The 21,846-nt window shown below is 32.1% G+C and overlaps 2 protein-coding genes across 2 annotated transcripts; one reads left to right on the top strand and one right to left on the bottom strand.

The window, feature by feature from the left end:
• Positions 1–11,935: 11,935 nt before the first annotated feature.
• Positions 11,936–15,668, top strand: LOC108476799 (uncharacterized). The gene is made up of 7 exons (XM_017779133.2): positions 11,936–12,166; positions 12,500–12,589; positions 12,695–12,792; positions 13,458–13,762; positions 14,065–14,299; positions 14,851–15,052; positions 15,323–15,668. Exons 1-7 carry the CDS (start codon positions 12,074–12,076, stop codon positions 15,449–15,451), a joined length of 1,152 nt encoding a protein of 383 aa, XP_017634622.1. The 5' UTR covers positions 11,936–12,073; the 3' UTR covers positions 15,452–15,668.
• Positions 15,669–15,796: 128 nt separating this feature from the next.
• Positions 15,797–17,495, bottom strand: LOC108476798 (alkane hydroxylase MAH1-like). Its single transcript, XM_017779131.2, has one exon. It carries the CDS (start codon positions 17,403–17,405, stop codon positions 15,906–15,908), a length of 1,500 nt encoding a protein of 499 aa, XP_017634620.1. The 5' UTR covers positions 17,406–17,495; the 3' UTR covers positions 15,797–15,905.
• Positions 17,496–21,846: the final 4,351 nt, after the last annotated feature.

The following is a 21,846-nucleotide window of genomic DNA, read 5'->3' as shown; positions in this document are numbered from 1 at the left end:
GAATAGAAGTTGAATACTCAAGGTTTTCACACGATAAGTACCTATACCATGGCCCAAAGCCAAATTAAGGTAACTTATCTCCGAAGTACTAATATCATGGCCCGAAGCCAAATTAGCCGATATGCATGACCCGAAGCCAAATTGGTATAACTCGCACCCGCAGTGCTATATCATGGCCCGAAGCCAACTCAACATATCCCCTAATGACATGTCACTAGCTTCCTAAACTATTCCTAAGGTTCAACCGGGATTTCGAATGTCGAATATTCGTCGAAACACTATCATTCATATCCACAGTCTCATATTCGCAACTTATGCAATATCAAAGCATATAAAATACATTTGTATTGAAATTTATCACATACAAACTTACCTCAGATGCTAAAACGGTGAAACGAGTCAACTATTCCTTAACATTGTTCTTTCCCCGATCTAAGTTTGTATTTCTCCTTTCTTGATCTAAATATATTCAAAATTAACTTATTTAATCATCTATTTATTCAATTCAATCCAAAATATACATTTGAGCTATTTTACACGTTAGCCTCTAAACTTTCACATTTTTACAATTTAGTCTTTATTTCATAAAATTACAAATTAATGAAATTCAAAATAAGCCCATGCTAGCCGAATTACTATAATGCCCCTAATAACCCATAATTTTCATTTATTGTACATTTTAACCACACAGTTTCAACATATCTCAATTTAATCCTTATTTTGCATTTTCACTAAAAATCACTCAACAAAACTTTTATATCTATCAACAAGCATTTATAATCTATGAAGGAACTTCAAAATTCACATATATTCATCAATGGTATCATTCAAAATCTTTAACAGTTTTGAAAAATAGTCCCTGGGCTAGCTAGTACTAGTTGCAACAAACACAAAAACATAGAAATCATTAAAAACTGAGTCAAAATCACTTACCAATTAAGCTATGGAATGATCGAATGTTTTAAAGCCCTAGTTTCTTTTCTTTACTTAATATTTCAGTGGGAGAACTCAAGGTTGAAGATGATACAACCTTTGTTTGATTTTATTTTACTTTTAATTACTAATTTACTAAACTAATCTTATTAATATTACTTAAAATCATTTAATACTTGTCTATATTTGTCCACTCAAACTAATAATGGTATAATTACAACATAAGGACCCTTACTTTAAGGTTCCATAACTATTTAACACCTTTAACTTATAGAACCTAATTTTGTACCTTATGCGATTTAGTCCTTTTTTATCGAATTAAACATTCAAACGATAAAATTTCTTAACGAAAATTTCACACCAACATAATATCACGCTGTAAATATTAAAATAATAATAAAATAAATATTTTAACTTCAAATTTGTGGTCCCGAATCCACTGTTTCGATTTGACTAAAAACGGGCTATTACAGTGGTTGTATTGCTTGCTTGTAAATGCTATGAATTATCCGAATTGGTTTGATGTAGGTGTGTGCCAATTTGGGTGGCAAAATGGCTTGGTAAATAGCCTATTTTTGTTCATATGGGCAAAGACACGGGCATGTGTCTCAATCGTGTGTGACACACGGTTATGTTACACGGTCGTGTGTCTCTTAGTGTTGAAATTAAAATTAATTCAGTATGCTCCACACGGCCTCACACAAAGACGTGTGACTTGGCCGTGTAGCATAAGTCAGTATACACTGCAGGTTTGGCATGGCCTAGCACATAGCCTGACACACAAGCATGTAGGGCCATTTTTAGGGCACAGGGGCTAGCCACACAGGCATGTGTGTTGGTCGTGTGACCCAAGTCAAAGAGGGCTGGGACACAACCATGTGCTCTCATTTCAAATGTCCACGCGGATTGTGAAACGGGCGTGTCTGGTGGCTGTGTGAGACACACGGCCGGTCACACGGGCTTGTGTCCCTTGTTTTTGAAATAATTTCTTCAGTCTTCAAAAAGTTTCCAAAATTATCAATTTAGTCCCAAACCACTCTCAATGTATGTTTAGAGCCTCGTGGGCTCGTATTAGGGATGAAATGTTTGGCTGTGAATGAATTGTATATGAATTAACTAAATGTATGTGAAATGTATGTTTTAAATGTGTTGTAAGTTCGGTAATACTCTGTAACGCTATTTCGGCATTGAATACGGGTAAGGGGTGTTACACTCTAAGTTGCCCCACACGCCCGTATGCCAGGCCGTATGCCAAGCTGTGTAACTCACTAACTTGCAACATAAGAAAATCATCAAATGACATACGGTTGTGTCTCTAGGCCGTGTGCCTCACACGGCTGAGTAACACGCCCGTGTCTCAAGTCATGTGGACCCCAATTTACTTAAAACCAAGCCATTTCAAATTCATCACTTGCATAACCATTCATCCTACCTAAGCTTACTTTAAAAGGGACCTAAACAACAGCAAAACACAATTAAACATGCTAAAAAACATACCAAAACAAGTGCCTAACCAATGTGCCCTCATTGACACCACATTTAATTCATCCATCAATAACCAGTATACCATTCATAGGTGCCACAAATAAAGTTCAAACATTCAAATAATTGAGTATGGTAAATGCATAACCTATACTAATCACTCCCAATCAATTATCAACCAAAAAGGCTCAATAAATAAACTTTCTTCATTTACTAATCAAGTACTTCAAGTATAATACCAAAATGACCAAAACATTAAAGCAAACACTAAGTGGAAACATTTACATAACAACTACAAACATTTATTTACAATCATTTAAAAGTTATAGGACTACATTCTCTAGGATTTACTAAACAAAAAGACATTATCTTAATATTGATATCCTAGGTACATGTCAAGACTTAAAAAGAAATACATCACCAACTTTGAGTACGGGATTTGTGTAACACCCTTAGCCCGTATTTATCACCGGAATAGGGTTATGAGGCATTACTGAATGAAAGCACAGTTCTGAAAGTTTTCATATTAATTCAAATCATAATCATATACATTTAACAACCATATATGCGAATCATACGTTCATTTCAATTCGAGATTTAGATCTCATCTATGCTTATAACTTAATCAAATATCTAATCTTAAATTTTTATCATTCACCACATAGCATAAATAAAACATAATCCAAAACATATATCAAAATAATTTATGCATATACAGAACATATAACACATTAATAACTTCATTCTTGAATATTAGACCTATTTTTATATAAGTCATGTGCATACTTTATACAAGCAATCACACATCATTTCCTTTCATACAAATGATACATTCCATAATAACATTTCTTGACTTGTTACTACATTCGCATTTCATGAGTATATAATTATATATATATACATATATATCACCAACTCAACTAATTAAACTACTCAAATAATTAACCAAAATTTACAAATAATGTACCATTAGGAACCAAAACAAAAACCATAGTAATCTTTTATTTATTCGGCTAACCTTATTGATTTCGATTAGCTATCAAGCCACATAGCCAAGCCTTTTTTTTTTTTACTTTACACAATAAGCATATACCAAATACACCTCAAATAAATGACATGTATTTTAATTTACTAAAGCATTTCATGGTATAACACAATACCCATCCATTATTGCTTCATAACCGAAACACATTTTCAAACACCATTATATATATATATATACCTAAAGGTCATGTTCTAGCACATATCATTGCCACATTATGTACCAAAGCATATTAATATGAGCAAGAACTGAATTACAAGTCAAGTAATTACCTTATTTAAATTTCAGCATATGACTGAACATTCTTAACAACCAAGCTTAATCATTTTTATCCAACTTCACATAAGTACCTAATCTTAGATTGAACCACATTCAAATTATCCAAATATACCTAATATATATATTAAAGCCAATACATTCATACCGCATCCAAGGTCATTAATCAACTTCAATGCTCAAAACACATATAATAAATACCTCCCATCCATGGCACATAGCATGATAATAAAAATTGAGCTCAAACTATAGTTTAACCAAAACCAAACTCAAGCATAATAATTAAGCCATTTTTGCATGGCTCTAATTATACATAGACCAAAATACAACATTCCAAAACATAGTCCAGCCTATACATGCCATTGTTCCAAAAATTCAGCTTCTAAATACCAAAGACAGTCGATAGTGTGATAGGCTTAGCTGACGATCCCCGAGCTCGTAACTTGATTTCCAAAAATCTATAAAACAGAGTAAACATGAACACACAGAGTAAGCTGTCATAGCTTAATAAGTCATAAGCAAATAAACAATTCAATAATATAGTCAACTCATATTAACTAAATGAATTACATTAACATTACCATGCTTGACCTTAAACCTACAAATTCCATAAGTAATATATTTTCATAGACAATTACCCACCTTGGCTGAATACTCACATAGTCATTTTAACATATTATTAATCAACTTCCAAACCAATTAGTCATAATAAACCATACATACATTTAATAATATATGCAAGCTCAAGAATCATAGTATAACATCACATATATATATTTCCTATATCGCCGAATATGCCAAATCATATATGCACATATTTAAGAAAAAATTCAATGATAAACAAGCTATTCATTCACAAGCCGAATACACATACCACATACAAATATTCTTCATTTGCATCATACATGATTTAAAACAAATATTCAAAGTACTTACTCACCTTATCTCAAGTAGGTATCAAGTTAATTCATATCTGGCCATTTTTACACATTCGAACACAACTTATCTTTGCCCGATGAACCATTCAAAATTGGATACGACACTAAGATAATCACACATATCATACAATGCCAACGTCCCAGACGGGTCCTACATGTAGTCACATATCGATGCCACTGTCCCAGACAGGGTCTTACTCGCACACATATATCAGAGTCACATATCGATGCCATGGTCTCACTCACACACATATATCGGAATCCTATGCCATGACATATGTATCCTAACTATTCCTAAGGTTCATAAGGGGCTTTCGGACGCCGTAACTCGGTCGAAACGAATGCATGAACATAGTTACGATGTTTATACCCATTCGGCATTAGCATATATTAATTCATTTATTTCATTTCAGCATATATACTTTGTATTTAATTAAAATTGAGTACGTCTATTTGCTTATAAACTTACATCGGACGATGTAAAACGGGACAGGACGACTAGCTGACAACTTTCGTTTTCCCCCGATCCAAAGCCGATTTCTTTAGTTCTTGATCTAAACATATTCAATTAAGCTCATTCAAACATATTTTGGTTCAAATTAGTCCGAAAACACATAAATAGGCAAATTACCATTTTACCCCTCACATTATTTTTTTTACAATTTAGTCCCTATTGCACAAAATACAAAATATGCAAAATTTCACTATACCCATGTTAGGCCGAATCTTACCCATAGTCATACAAGTCCATATATTTTATTATTACATAATATTACATAATTTACCTATTTAACCTTTGTAATAAAATTATAAAACCATTAATAATAAGGGCACTACCGTCCATATCACATGTATATGGTTTATTTACAAATAAATGCTTCAATTTAGAAAGCCACTAACAATTCAACCCTTGTGCTTTAATCTATCAACTTTTCAATTTAAGCGATCAAGTCCTTTTATTTAATCGGACACTCAAACGATAAAATTAAAGCACGAAAATTTTACACATACAAATTCACACATAATAAGCACAGAAAATAATTTTTAAATATTTTTCTGACTCGAATTCATGGTCCTGAAACCACCGTTCTGACTAGGGTCTAAATTGGGCTGTTACAATTTGTCATGGATGCTAAAATGTAGAACAACAGTAATACCTAACCTACAATCAAATAAAAATTCAAGCAGTAAGAAACTCATGATCTCAATGGTTCCCACTTTCAACTATTAACCAGAAATTTACATTTCACAACATATAAGTCATCTCATGAATTATTATACCTTACTATAATAAATAATCCAACAAATGGCACCAGGTGCCTAACAGGTAGACTGTGAATAAAGTTTTGCACCGAGCACTAGTCGTTTAACTCGACAAGTTCATTTGTGTCCCCAGCATTAATCGAACGAGTCGAAAAATTATTGCACCCAGTGCTAGTTGGACAACTGACGATAATTGTGCCCAGCACTAGTCGAACGAGTTGACAAATTATTGCGCCAAGCGCTAGCCGGATAACCGATGATAGTTGTGCCCAGCACAAGTCGAACAAGTTGGCAAATTATTGCGCCTAGCACTAGTCGCATAATCGACGATAGTTACTCATCCACTATTCCATAATATTACTTTTCATCACTCAATATCAAATTTCATATAAATACATATACTTCCATAAACTTCCATTCAATTGAATTAACATATACATCCATAAACTTTCATTCAATTGAATTAGCAATTACATTAAGGATATAATAATACATCAAGTAGTAACTAGATTAATTAAAAAAATTTATAAAGTTTGAGTTCAGGGAATACGAACTTACTAAAACTACGATAGTAGACAATTACTCGGCAACCTTCTCTTTTCCACGATTATCAATTGAGCCTCTTGTTTCTCAATCTAAAAATTTATAAATTAATTTAATTAACTAACTCATCCACCAAGAATATATATATATATATATAAACACAAGAATTCAACCCCCTTTTTAATCATATATTACACATTTGTATTCCACACTTCTCTTGTACAATTTGATTCTACCTCAAACCTTAATTGTTTAATTTCCTTGAATTAATTACCAATTAACCAAATCTATACTGTACCCAAGCAGTTTTTTAATCACCAAAAATTTAGTTTTGCCCCTATTATTTTAATTTTGTAACATTTAACTCATTAAAGATAAGTTCTAGCAAAAATCATTACACAAAAATTAGTTCAATCACACCACAAAACTCATTAATACATTCAATACTTCAAAGCATCAACAGTCTTAACAAAATTAGTCCCTAAACATGTCACCATTTTTCAATTTTACCCTTAATTTAGCTTGGTCTAGCTTCAAGGGTCCTAAAACTACAAAAATTAACAAAAATAAGAGCTAGAACACTTACATGCAAAGAGTTCACTGTACAGAACCTTGCCCTCCTTTCTAATGGTGTTATTCTTTCTTTCTTTTCAGTAGAACCGAAAACACTTGGAGAAGATGACTAAATTTTCTATATTTTAGTCGAAGTTTACTTAAACTCTTAAATACCAAATTACCCTTATTACTACATAAAATTCTCTTTAACAAATACACCCACTACCGTCCATTCCCATTTAAAATGATTTAATTATTACTTAAATCCTTCAACTTATAATTTACGAACCATTTAATGCTTTTAATTATTACAACTAACTTTTCAACATTTTACAATTTAGTCTTTTCTAATTAAATTAACTAATCAACATCTAAATTGCTTAACAAATTTTTAATAAAATCCTTCAACAACCCTATAAACATTACTTAATAAATAGAACACCGATTCATTTATTAGAATTAAGATCCCGAAGCCACCGTTTTTGACGCTACAGGAAACAGGTCATTACATCACCCTTGTTTTGAAAATTTTCCATTATTTTTTAAAAAGTTTCCAATTTAGTCCTTATTTGTTCTCGGGGTCAACTTAAGAGCTTTCGTAAACTCATTTAAGACTTGATCTTGGTTGTATTTCACATTATTCATAGAATTATGACATGATTTGATGTTTAAATTAATTAATTACTTTAAATGGTAGGTGTTGTATTTTTATATATGTGGTAATATTTCGTAGTTTGGGTTTGGTGATCGAGCTTGACGATTGGTTTGAATTACGAGGGGTTACATATTATTTTAAATTATTATTACGAGTATAATGATTTGTATCTTTGAATTGTATTGAAGCAGGAACAAGAAATGTTGGTTTTGTTCACATAACAAGTTTATTATCAAGAACGTTAAGCTTGATAACTTCAAGTTATAATTATATGGTAGATATATGCATATGATAAACACGTTTATTTAGGTAGAATTGCTAATGTTAATATTATCTACTTAAATTATAGAAAAACCACTGAATATTTTACTTAGCATACGGATTGCTTTCTCCATGTGCAAGTTAGATGTCTCTCTCCTTCTCCTCCTCCTCTTCCTCCTCTTTCTTTTTCTTTTTTTTCTTTATTTGGTTAATTGAAAGTCTTTTAAGCCTATTAGTTTAGAGTTCTAGGATTTTAAATATTAGAATGTAAATTAAGCATTATAGATTTGTAAATTTTAAAGTAAAAAACGTGTTTACTTATGTGACATTGACATGGTGTAACACCCGAATTTCTAATAACTTGAAATTAAGAATAACTAAGGGACTAAATTGAAAGAGATCGCAAGTTGGTGGCCTATATTGAAAGAAATGGAAAAGCTAGAAACCGAATTAGGTATGGTTGAGATTCAATTTTGGTTTGGTTAGAATAGAACCTGTTGATTCCTTAGTGGTAGACATAATAATTAGCCATGGACGACTCTCATAGGATTACAGGAAGGTTTATAAATAGTTGGGAGATGGCTTCTCAGGGTTGATTTTCTTCCCGATTCTGATTCAGGTTCTTTCGTTCTTCATATTCTTTAGTAGCTCAAAGAATGAGTAGCCACGGAAGGTTTTACATGGAGTAGACTCTATGAGGATAGGGCTAAAAAAGTAGGGAAACCAACAAGTGGGTAAAGTTCTTAACCTTTTTGTATACATAGGGAGAAGTTTATAGACATCAAAACTGTTTTAAGGGTTTTTCATGTCATAAAATTTTAAGTTGTTAAGATGTAGAGTAAGTTTAACTAGTGGGTTTTTTTTTATAGTAAATTGCTACCTGGAGAATGGAAGCTCCTATACTCGAGAGAAGAAATAAGTTATGAAGATGATAGAGTTTAAGGTAAGTTCCAGACTCCAAACTTACTGTTAGGTTTACTACTGTTTAAGTATGTCATGTTTGCATGAGCATGATAAATGATGATAAGAACATGCATTGCATGTTTGTGGGAAAAACCTTCATGGGATAGATGAAGTAAGGAAGGGAAATGGAGAGATAACTTTTAGTTACTACCTTGGATGAAGCTCCAGACCTGGCAGAGAGAACACTTGAGTGTTTGACCATCAAGGTTAGGTTGTGTAAATGAGGTAATGATAGGAGGATTTGGGAAATGAGATAATGGAATGGTATTTACCGAGACGACCGTATCGATTGGTCCTTCAGGGTAACACTATAATAACGGTATATGGCGTAATACCATAGATGAAAGAGGCTATGGTAGTCTGGTATAAAGTACATAGCGTGATACCATGGATGAAAGATGTCATGGTTGCATTATACATGGTAATGATAATGGTGTAAGACCATAGATGAAAGACACCATGACAGCAAGGTAAATGGTATAGAGTATGCGATGTAAGACCATAGATGAAAGACGTTATAAAAACTAAATTCAATGAGTAAGACCATGGATTAAAAACTCTATGGCATCACAAGATAGTACGTCGGGAGGGCAGATCAGTATAAGACCATGGATGTATGACTCCATGGCATCTACAAAGTAAATTTATTAGGACAGTAAACACGAAACAAAGTAAGTCTGCTGGGATAGTAAACACAAAACAAATAAAGTCCATCGGGACATTAAACACGGGCTCTGTTCGTAGGAACATGAGAAAAAAAGATAAGAAGGGTATAAGACCATAGCTCAACTACGACAACCCATAGAGTTCGCCAGAAAATAGACACAGTAAATCTACCAAAACCTCAAGCGAAGGGTAAATGTCCAGAGCGCCAAGTATGGGAAAACCACAAAGGTGGAAGAAGAGTTTAAGGAAAGCATGACTATGGCAAGGAGATCATAACTATCCGCCAAAATGTTGAATGTGGTAAGGATAAAGGTGAAAGCCAAATGTGGAATGAGGCATGGACAAAGACCCAAGGAGAATTTAAAGAAGATAGGCTGGGCGAGAGCTGACCTTGTTATAGAAATGTAAGACATGAGATTATCCAAGGATCACAAGATAGGATTCACAATCATGAGCCACCAAATAGGCTGCAATGAAGGGGTATGAGAGAAGTGAGATGACAAGCTCATATAGTTATAGGGGCAACAACTTGTTAGTTTCGCAAGTTAGATCGCCTTTCACTTATGGGTAGAAAAATACCCAAGAAAGGTCTGGTACGAGAAGTGGATTTTTGAAAGTAATCCCCTTGCTCTAAACAATAAGGCGGAATGAGGATGGGTTCGCCAAAGTGGTGAGTCTTGCTGAAGGTCAGCACCATATAAAAAAGTTGATGAGTTCTTCTGGACTAGGTATGAAAAGAAAGAGTTTGCTAAGGATTAGTCAAACCATAGAAAGCCACTAAGTATTGGTACGAACAAGTCTGCTAAGGAAGGAATGTCCTAAGAATCTTTGGATGGATAGTTGAAAAGGATACCAAAGGGGTTGATCATAGGAAACCGACGAACAACCAGGTCAATTTAATATCAATGAACACTCGTGTGAGGGGGAAAGAGTAAGGAAAGAAATATGAGAAGTAAGGAATGAATTTGTCGAGATATCGAAGTGTCAGGGATACAGTCGAGCAAAGAATTCGACTAGAGGAAGGTTTCATAGCAAGCCAAGTAGCTCGAAGGATTGGATGGAGCCCGCCACCCTAACAAGGTAAACTTGTCATAAGTGAACAGGGAGTAAATTTATATTTAATTTATTTTACGATTGTTTACCCTTCTGTGATAGGGTTAATCATGATCGGTATAGGAACTCACTAAGTTCAATCGAACTTACGAAGTTAACTAATGTTCGCAGGACTTGTGAGGGTGATCGAGGACTCAGAGGAGGAACTAAACCAGGTAAAGTGAAGATCAAGGATCATTGTTGGATCGAGTCATGCACATAGGAAAAGGATACAATTGGAGGCTTCCCCATAGGATTATTAACGATGAAGCCCGATAGCACAATTAGAATCTGGATTTTAGGACACATAGTCCTTAGTTAAGGTTTAAGATTTGTAAAATGGCCATTGTAAATAAAAAATCATATTAGAGATAAGAATATAAGAGACTAAGCATTTGGTGGCTTAAGGCCTTAGTTATAAGAACTATTATTTTTAAATTTTATAATTTTAATTTAGACTGTTTTATAGCAGTTAAGCTAGCAATTATTAAGCATAGGTCCATTTGTGACGCTCCATACCCGGATCCGACAAACGGGTCGAGCATGGCGTGTTACACGTGGAAAACATGTTGGCATTTAGTGATACTATTTGTCATATGATACTTCCATCACATCTTTAATATCAAATAACAACATAATAATTAAAATGTTACAAATCGATAATGTTACTGAAATTAAATTTTGGTGACCAAAACTTAGTTTAAACTAGATGTGTTCATGGGTCGAATCGGGTCAGATTTAGGTTGGATCTAAGCATGATATTAATATACTTTATACTTGTCCAAGCTTGGCCCAGCCCGAAATATGGGCCTAGAATTTTGCTAAAATTTTACCCAAACCCGCTCATATTTCTAAAAGATTAACCCAAGTCTATTTTAAGTCCGTCCATATTATATTTTAAAAATATTTCTATTATATTATTTTAATATTAATATTTTTTATTTATTAAAATTTTTATGTAATCATCTTAACATTATTTTAATGTTTAAAGTAATATTATATATTTAGTATAAATTTATTTTTAATGCATTATAAATAACATAATATAAAATATTATAATCTTAAAAATAGATCAAATTTATTTAAACCTTAAACAATCAAGCTCGAATCTAACTTGTATTTTAAAAAGAGTTAATTTTTTTAAATTTTTTATCAAACTTTAATATTTTTACCAATTTTTTTTTAAAATCTGGACGTGCGCTGGAGGAGTAACTTACCCAATAAGTCTAATTTAAATAATGCATAAATCACTATTTTTTTTAGTTTAACCAAACTTATATATCTCTAACATTTCCCGACTCACTCCCATCTCATACTTTCTCTCCCTCTCTGTTGACTTGGTTGTGGAGAAACCTTTTTTTTTTTTTTCGAAGGCATCAGTTTACATCGCTATTTGAAAGCTTGATGAGTAGGGTTGTGCTAGGCTTGCCAGGGCCATGGGCTGAGGATAACCGTGAGCCCTCTGATCATTACACTACCAAAATTGGTGGACTTCCTGTATTTCTCCTTCTCCCTCTTTTCATCTTCATATGTATTCATGTCCTCTGCTAGTTCAAGCCCTTCAGCTGAGTAAATCAATCTTTGTGGGTTTTCAAGCAAAGCATGAAGAAGGCTATCTACAAACACATGGGTTAATGTAGTTCGGATTTTGGGTCGTCTTTTGATCCTTAAATTAGTGTGGGTTCGGAGGATATTTAAAGCTTTTGTGCTCCCTCACTTGCCTTCAGCCTTTTCCTTAGACATCTACTCAGCTAAACCTAGCAGAGGACATTTGTTTTTTTTTTTTCTGGGTTATGTTTTTCTATACCTTCAACTTTGTTCTTTTAACAGGATTGGCCTCTTCCTATAGAGGCTTTGAAGTTCAACCCTACACTTATTCACTGCACACAATGTGGAAGTAAACTCTGTCTTGTTGCTCAGGTTTTTCTTATTCTAACTCTAATGCATTTTCTTCCTGTTATTGTCGACAAAACTTTTAACATTTGAATCCAATAAATTATATTATTTGGCTAAATTCCTGTTAAGGTTTATGCTCCAGTTTCAAGTGGAACTTTGAACGTAGAAGACCGTCTACTTCTTGTTTTTGGTTGTGTGGCACCAAATTGTGGTAGCTCTTCTCTCAGGTTGTTTCTCTGATTTGTCTGTTTGACCCTTGTTTATCATTGAAACATGATTCTTTTAACTGCATAGGTGTTATGTTCTCTTTTAGTCAGTGTTGTCAAGGCGTGTTCTTAGGTGCGCCTGCGGCACTGGACAGCAAAATCGCCTTAGACCCTTTCAGGAAAAGTCCATTTAATCAGGTGCACACCTACTGCACGTAGGCACCTATTTTTGTAAGGCGATAGCCATTAAAAAAGCGTTCCTAATTGAAGTTATCCTTAATTTCTTTTAATTTTCACTTTTTTTCGTTAGATATGCCTTAGTAAAAAGAGGATAGTACCAGACTCTAATACTTCTTAATATTTGAGTATTCAACAATAGACATTGACCATAAGGAAATCAAGTATATTGACCAATAAAAAAAATGCATGTTTTGTAGATAAACTAGACCAGACTTTAGAGTTTATTATAAATCTCAAGCTTTATATTACATATAAAAGTTCACACATTTACATATTGCACATTACTTTTCTTAGGCTAGTGCTTTTTTTTGCCTTGTGCGTTGCGCCTAAGGCAAAGTTAACTAGTGCTTATAATGCACCTTGTGCCAATCACACACCAGTGCTTGTAGTATGAGAATAATGGCTACTTAGATGTATACTTTAATTAATGAAATATAATTATATAGTTGGCGAGCTCTTCGGATTCAGAAAGTGGAAAATGAATCAAAGGAATCATCCTCCGCTGCTACTCTGGATAAAGCTCCTTCAGCTTCATCTCTTGTTTCTGTTCCAAAAACTAACTGGTGGGAGAATTTGAGTGATGAGGATAATGAAGATTTGGATTTGGAGGACTTGAGTAGAGCATTTTCTGAAGTGGCAAGCTTGAGTTCTGAGCCCAAGAAGACAAGTAGCTACCGGAATTCTGAGGGTGCTGTGAAGCATTCTTTGTCTTTAATTGCACAAACAAGAGGGGTTGATACTGATACACCAGGTGAGGTTGCCCTTATATGATGTATGATTGCATGTGATAGCTTAAACTCTACAATCTGTTCTACAATTAAGTGTCGTCGATGCTAATAATCACATCACAGCCAAGTTCTTCTCTACACTGTGGCAAACACTGCAGTCTCATTCTTTCTGTTTCATATATATCTTGTATTGGGTCTGGGGTGTTGCATTTTGATTTTAAAGTTGCTTTAAATTGCCATCTAAGTTTCTTTTCTTCATGTTGTTTTTATACTAATTTTGTTGTGCTAAAAGTCTTGCTGGATTCATTTTGTTCCTTTATTGCAGTGATGCCATGCTTCTACATTTATAGTCAGGCAGAACCATCATCAAAGGATTTTTCTTCTATGTGTTCAAATCACTTGTCACTTTCGGTCAAGGAGAAAGAAGGTGATGTTGATGATCATGGACAAGAAGAAACATGGGAAGCTGAAAATTATGAATATGATAAGGCTCTGAATGCTGACAGGACTTATCTCAAGTTCAAAAAACAATTGGATGCTTCTCCAGAGCAATGTTTTAGGTAATTTAGGGTTATTTGTTGAATGTCTATGCCGGAAACCCTTTTATAAATTGGCATATATGGACGACCTCTCATTACTGTCACCAGTATTAATGCAGAGCTAGAATGATGCATATTGTTCCTTATTGTATATTCATTGTTTCTTTGTTGCTAGCCCTTTGTTATGGCTCTAAAAGTTCATAAAAAAAATAGAATAATGAATGTACTCGAAATTTAAGGTCATATAGAATATTTCTGAAAAGGTCTTGCAATGCGGTTAACCTTTTCTTTTCTTCTCAAGGAATCCCTGGTCAAGTTTATCTGCTTTTATGACTTACTGTCACCAAAACGAAAGGAGAATGTAACCAAAAGAAAATTGGGAAGCAATCACTTTGTTATCACCCAGATTACCGCAAAGTTTACACTGATTCCATTTGTAATTTGATTTGGGCACTGTTACACATTATCATTCTTTTCTGCAAGTAGAAGGGGAAAATGGAGAAAAATTAAGTTTTGATATCTTGATGTCTCAAATAGAGTGTTAAGTTTGTTACGGATCTTTATGTTCTCAGATATGCATTCGGTGGGAAACCTCTTCTGGCTACAACAGAGGTGGATAATGCTGGGAACTGCGGACTTTGTGGTGCATCAAGGCACTTTGAACTGCAGCTTATGCCCCCATTAATATATTTTCTGCAGGAAGTTGATGATTGTCATAAAGGTTCTCTGGAGAACTGGAACTGGCTGACTCTTGTTGTCTATACCTGTTCCAAGGTGAGAAAAAAAGAAAAGAAAAATGGCTTGTTCTGTTTGTTATTACTATGATCATTTAGCTCAGAATTTATATCAAAGAGCTACTGGGTTTCTTAACTTTAGTACAATATCTGCTATGCTTTCTAAACTGATAATTGTTCCTTAGGCCCCAAGTTTTAACTGCTTATGAGATCAACCATTCTGCTTAAGACTGCAGATTCTTTTTACCTTTTTCCTTGTTTTGAGTGGAAAAAGCCTTCTATTCACCATGTGATATATATCTCTTTGCAGAGCTGTTCTAATTCATTTGATGAAGAGAAGTCCATCCATGGCCATGGTCAATGGTTTGTCGTGGAGGAGACTGTTATCGTGCAATTCGATAAGCCCTTAAATGAGTGTCTTCAACGCTATTTCTCATGATTTACAATTTTTGTCAAACATTTGTGTGAATCGGAACTCTTTCAGTCTTTAATCTATGTTGAGCAGCTTCCATGCATACAGAGATGAACCTACAATGATCCTGAAAGTTTACTGATTTATTTTATGCCCTTGACAAATCTAGAGTGTGTCATTATTATCTCCGACGGAGTGTTATGCATTGGTTGAAGATCGATGAGAGGTATCAAATTTTGTATCATGATCATTGGTTTGCTTTAGTTTATTACTTAAATTCTTCTGTTATCCTATGTAGATGGTTTTCATGGCATTAAATTGCACAAGGATCTTTCTATATGGCTTACTGGACTACTCTCTTTAATCATCATCTATCTATAAACGAAGTCTTTGATTGAATTTGATGTCACCAACTCAAGAAAGTATTTATGATTTTGTTTATAAATAATAGAATTTCAACTTTCAAGCCGCTGTGATGCATCTAGTCCCATCTGGGGGAGATCCTAGTCATCAGTCCATCTTTGGTGCGCAGGATAATGGATACAGTTGGAACAACTGGAGTTTCTCCCAATACATGAATACGATAGTTATAAATAATAGCAGATGCCACGGCTTTCATCTGAAGAAAAGCCACATCCTTTCCTAAACATGTCCTTGGCCCTGCATTGAATGACATGAACTTGTATGATGGCTCATGTTTGATCCCTCCTTTCTCGGTAATCCATCTTTCTGGTTTGAATTCAAAGCAATCTTCACCCCAGACCGACTTCATCCTTCCCATTGAGTACAAACTAAACACGATTTTGGTTGTTGGATGAATTGGATGCCCACTTGGAAGCGTGTCTGGTTTAAGAGGTTCCTTGTGTTGGAAAGGAACCGGGGGATATAACCTTAAAGCCTCACATAATGCTCCTTGTAGATAAACCAAATTCTTTACCTTCTTAGCATTGAACAGTCGCCTCTTTTTGGTTTCCTCTGCAGGTATTATCGATTGGAGCTCTTCAATGATCTTGTTTTCCACTATCGGATGCCTCGAAACAAGCCAAATGAACCAAGTAAGAGCAGAGCTGGTGGTGTCCCTCCCTGCAAGCATCATATTCAAAATGGTATCTCTCAAGAATTTATCATCACATGACTTCTCTTCAAGAATGTATGATGTTAAGATATCCACACCACCATCCACAGTTTCTGATATCATCCCTTGGTTCAAATCTTTCCTTTTTTGGCATATATATTTAGCCATAATATGATCAAGAACCTCCCATGCCTTTCTATATTTCTTTTCTTGTCCCATGTTCATCCACCTCTGCAACTTAATAAAGCTTTGTGGCGTGATGTGCCTATAAAACATCACTTCGGCAGCATCATCCATGGCCTTGGAGAAAGGAACATTAGGGAATTCGACAGAGAGGCAATTCGGGTCATAGCCAGTAACCAAGATGCAGGTAGCATCAAATGCGAACCTCTGGAAAACATCTTCTAAGTTAACAACTAAACCTCGTTTGGCAACATGGTCAAGAAGAGGAATGAGCCCCTCTTCCACCTTGGCTCCGGTAGTCCTTGACAAAAACCGGTAGAACAGCTGATGCCTCATGAACCCTTGAGCAGCTATCCTTTGTTTTCTCCACAAATCCATATCCACATTGAAAATCCCGTCTCCCAAGATGTCAAAAATCTGTTTGAATCCAGGTCCTTTGGGGAAGTTGTTAAAGTTGGAACTCATAATGTAGTGAATGTTGGAAGGATCGCAGGTAACCAGTACGTTCATCTTAGCAAACCCTTTGAAAAGAAAAGTGCAGTGACATATCTCGAGTGTGTCGGTAAACCAGTCGTGCAGTCGAGGAATGTTGAAGAGAAACTGTGGCATCATCCCAACAAGTGGGAAACTCTTTGGAGGTCCATGATACTTATCTCTTAAGCAGTAGAGAAGCAGAAAGCAAACGAGAGGCAAAAAAACTTCAAATAAACCCACAAACGCCATCAAATTGGAAAAGCTCGAAAATATTTAAATCAGCTTCGGAGTTCCATGTTCTTAATTCAATTTATAAAGGGAAGTTTAAGTTGCACTTGTCACGGCTCACTAATTTGTACGTATACGTTAAAAACAGCCCATGGTGGAAGAATGACAGATACCAGAAAGAAGAGGGATGGTGTTTTCAAAATCATCCAAAGATTTCACACTGGGTTACGGATACTTAAAAAACATTCATCAATAATGCCACCAAATTTGGGAGTTCTACCCACTTATCACTTATTTTATAAGATTTCAAAAATTTCCATGTACCATTTATTCAACTTAACATGAACGTTTTAGCTATTGTAAATAGTGGAATTTAAAAAAATTTGGGTTGATGATAGAATGTATATAGAGCACAGTAATAAATATATATATATATATATATATATATATATATATAAAAGAAATGAGACTTGCTAATTTATAATTTTTTTATGGAGTTAAAAAATGTATTATTAATGTATTAAATATTCACGTTTTAAATAAGTTTGTTTTTTTATTTATTAAAACTTTGTTTTTTTTTATTTATTAAAACTTTGTTTGGTAAAGCCATTAAAAATGACTTTTTAAGAGGTTTTTTATTTATTAAAACTTCGTTTGATAAAGCCATTAAAAATGACTTTTTTAAGAGGTTATAAGTTCAATCATAATTAATTACAATCAATATTTTTTTTATATAATACAATCAATATTTTCAAATAGTTATGTTGATGTCCTTTTTTAGTCTGTTTGATAGTTGAATTGAAGATGGTATGAACCGTTTGCAAGAAGAGAAAATAAGGTTAGAGGGAGCTAGAGTTTTATCTTCAGAGCATTCGCTGATACTTAAATTAACGATGGCACAAAGAATGAAATTTAGAGTGTAGAAAGGATCAGATACCTCACCTTGCAAGTAAAACCTAATTAGGGGTTGGGTCACTCGTATTGAGTCAAAGGCTCTCCTGAAAAGTGAGAGGGTTGGAACAAAAATATAGATTTAAAAAATAAGCTTGAATAAAAACTAAGGCATGTTTTCTAAATGGGTTAGGCCCTCGGTAAGTTTTTTTGGCCCTACCCGACCCAAATTTGCCTAACTTGTTTTCATTATTGTTTGTTGTTGTTTGTTACTATTTTTATGTTTTGCTATTATATTGTTATTATTGTATAACTCTTGTTTTATTATTAATTTTGTTACTATTTTAGATGCATTTGCTTGTTAACTTGTATCTATCTTAGTGTACTTATCTAAATATGAATATTCTTTTAATATATTTTCAGATTGTTGATAAACATTTATTTTAATATTTTAGTGTATTTGATGTACTATATTTTTTGTACATTAGATAAAAAACAAACATTTTGTTTTTGTTAAAAATTTCATTTATTTCTAATGTTAAAAGCTAGTGTAGATGATAGAATAAATAGATAGTTAAATGTAGCGTGTCACATTTATGGAAATAATTTTAACAGAATGACCAATTTACTTTTTAATCTAAAGTATAAAATTATTTTATTCATTTTTAAGTAAAAGTAACATTATATACTATTCGCATTTTTATCATTTGTTGTACAAAGATTTTTGACATGTTTATGTTTGTATGTTGCGTTGATGTTATTGTATTTTATATCACTATCCATATTGTATTCTTAATTTTTAACATATTGTAAAATAATTTGTTTCTGTGATTCAATTTAAAAAGTTATTTGTATTGTGTTGTATTCGTTTGATGTGTAAAGTATATAATTAATATTTTCACACTAATAATTTGTTTTACAGCTCACATATTTGTTGTGATATGACGTATTTTAATAATTTTAATATTCCTTGTATCATGTTTCAATTAATCCCATATGATTCAATTTCTAAATTTTTTTAAGAATTAATTTATCGAAAAAATTATAGAACAGTATTTTATACATTTTAATAGAATTTTTAAATTTTACAAATAAAATTAGAAGTCAATAAGTATCCTATGAAATATTAAAAATAAATGATATATATTTTTTAAAATTATTTGTAGAATAATAAATATACTATTAATATATCAAATATTAATCCGAAAATTATATATTAATATAAATATTATGTTGTATTAAAATGAATATAAATCAAGCTGGTATGACAAAAAGAAATAAAGTCTTCTCCTTGTAGGAGATACTAAAAAGGTAGATGGTGGTGGGGAGGGATACCATTCTCATTGTTAGAAAATCCTCCCATCATATATCACATTTGGTGGCAGTCACATTTAACTAAAAATCTAATTTTCTTAGAAAACCAAATAGAAAAAGATATTCAGATTTTCCTTTTTGGACTACACACTAAATGCTTTGCAAATGATTTAAAATAAAAACAAATATTATTATTATTATTATTCAAATCCCCATAAGTTTAATAATAAACCACTTGCTCTATGATTTGAAAAATATTCAATCTCCAGCTTTAACAAAAATAATTTTAAATACAAAATAAAATTTCTTTATTACATTTATTTTTGATATCTTTGATATTTTATTTCATAATTTTCAATTAAAAGTAATAAAAATCTAGTTAGTTATAAAGTTGTTTTAATTACTATTAAATTATATTATATTCTAATATAAACCAATATATAATTTATTTTCCGATCAATATTTGTAACTTTAATTTTTAAAAGATTTATCATAAACCATAATTACACTTTTTCTTTTTGTCTTCTCTTCTACCTTTTATTCTTAAATTTTTTTACTCAAATACATATTAAATATTTTAAAATTAATTTTATATATATATATATATATATATATATATATATATAATCTGAGACGAATTCATTTTCCTTTATTTCTTTTATTTTATATTTAATTAATTATTTTTTATTAAATCCTTTTAAATAATAATTAATTTTAAATAAATTTTAATAAATTCATATTAAATTTAATATATAAAGGAATTAAATATAATTTTAAATTACTAAATTTCACTTTAACTTAAAATTGTTCACAGGTGGAATCAAATTAGTCCATCACTTGGCTAAATTCAAGCTACCTTTGCATAACCCGACAATAAATTTTATTATTCATTTATTAATAAAATATTTATATTAATATATAATTAAAATTCATTTTTAAAAAAAATTTAAATTTGAATCCAGGTGACTGGAAGCCAGATTTATTTTGGGTCCAAAGTTGTTTAAAATAGAGAAAATGCATAAAATAAATAGAAAATAAATAAGAGTAAGAGTATAATTATCTTTTATTTATGCTTAAATACATATTTAACTCTTAAATTTGCCATTTTAAGATGATATTTATAGGTTTTATTTTTGTCTCAAGTTGGTGCTTGAATTTTCATTTTGTCATGATTTTAGTATTTTTTTAATTGGGACACGCAACAATTTCAAACAGTAACATGTGACAATGCTAACTTCATTATGATATTATAATTTATTTTAAAAATAAAAATATTTTTAAAAAAATTTAAAAAATTTAAAATATAGTAAATTTTTTAAATTTAAAAGTTAAATTAACTTTTGTTTAATTTTTAATTTTAATTTCTCCCGAAAAGGGTGCCAAGTCCATGGTGTTGGTCAAGATGAAAAGGAAACTAAACAAAAGTTAATTCAATTTAATCTTTTGTAAGTTTTAAAAACTTTTACTATTTTTGTTATAATTTTTATGATTTTAAATTCTTTACGTATAATTTTTAAATTTTAAAAATTAATATATTTTATTTTAAAAATAATTATGACGTTAGCATTGTCATGTGTCATTGTTTGAAAGTGTCACATGTCCCAACTTGATACTATTACAAAAGATTTAAAAAAAAAAGACCTTGACAGAATGAAAATTTGAGTATTAGTTTAAGATAATAAAAAAACCATAAATATCAATTTGAGATAAAATAAAAATTTAAGAATCAAATATATATTTAAGCCTCTTATTTAAAATTTATTTATATTTTATTCAAAACTAATTTTCAAATAAATGTATTTTAGATAATTTGGGAGATAAATGTCTTTTATCTTATTAAAAGAGATAATTAATGTAACCATTAAACTTGGTAACTAGAACTATTTTGGTGTTTGATTTAATAATTTAGTCTATTTTAATTTATTAATTTAATTTCATAAAAGTGTGATGATATAATATTCGAGATTGTATCACATCATCACCTAAATTTAATAATTTTTTTAATTTTAAGTGATCACATAAGCTACATTATGGATCAGCAAAATACAAATACCAAAATTGAAGGGCCTTTTCTTACGAGAAAAGAAAAAGAAAACCAAAAATTACAAATACCCTAAAAATATTACCTTGCCTACCGGTATTGAAATATTCAGAGAAGAAAAAGAAAAGGCTAGAGGCAAGGTGGTAAGGCCACGTGACCTTTATTTGGCAGCAACGTGTAATAACTTGAATCCACCTCCTAACTACAAAACCCCAA

This window comes from Gossypium arboreum, chromosome 11, assembly GCF_025698485.1.
Source record: "Gossypium arboreum isolate Shixiya-1 chromosome 11, ASM2569848v2, whole genome shotgun sequence".
NCBI lineage: Eukaryota > Viridiplantae > Streptophyta > Magnoliopsida > Malvales > Malvaceae > Gossypium > Gossypium arboreum.
Note: the sequence above shows the minus strand (reverse complement) of the source record. Positions and strands in the feature narration are given on the sequence as shown.

What these genes read in the sequence shown, in the direction of transcription:
- LOC108476799 (XM_017779133.2), top strand. Translation starts at nt 12,074, where the DNA reads ATGAGTAGGGTTGTGCTAGGCTTGCCAGGGCCATGGGCTGAGGATAAC. An exon ending in CCAAAATTGGTGGACTTCCT is followed by an intron (nt 12,167 to 12,499) that starts GTATTTCTCCTT and finishes TTCTTTTAACAG; the next exon opens with GATTGGCCTCTTCCTATAGA. An exon ending in TCTCCAGAGCAATGTTTTAG is followed by an intron (nt 14,300 to 14,850) that starts GTAATTTAGGGT and finishes TTATGTTCTCAG; the next exon opens with ATATGCATTCGGTGGGAAAC.
- LOC108476798 (XM_017779131.2), bottom strand. Translation starts at nt 17,405, where the DNA reads ATGGCGTTTGTGGGTTTATTTGAAGTTTTTTTGCCTCTCGTTTGCTTT.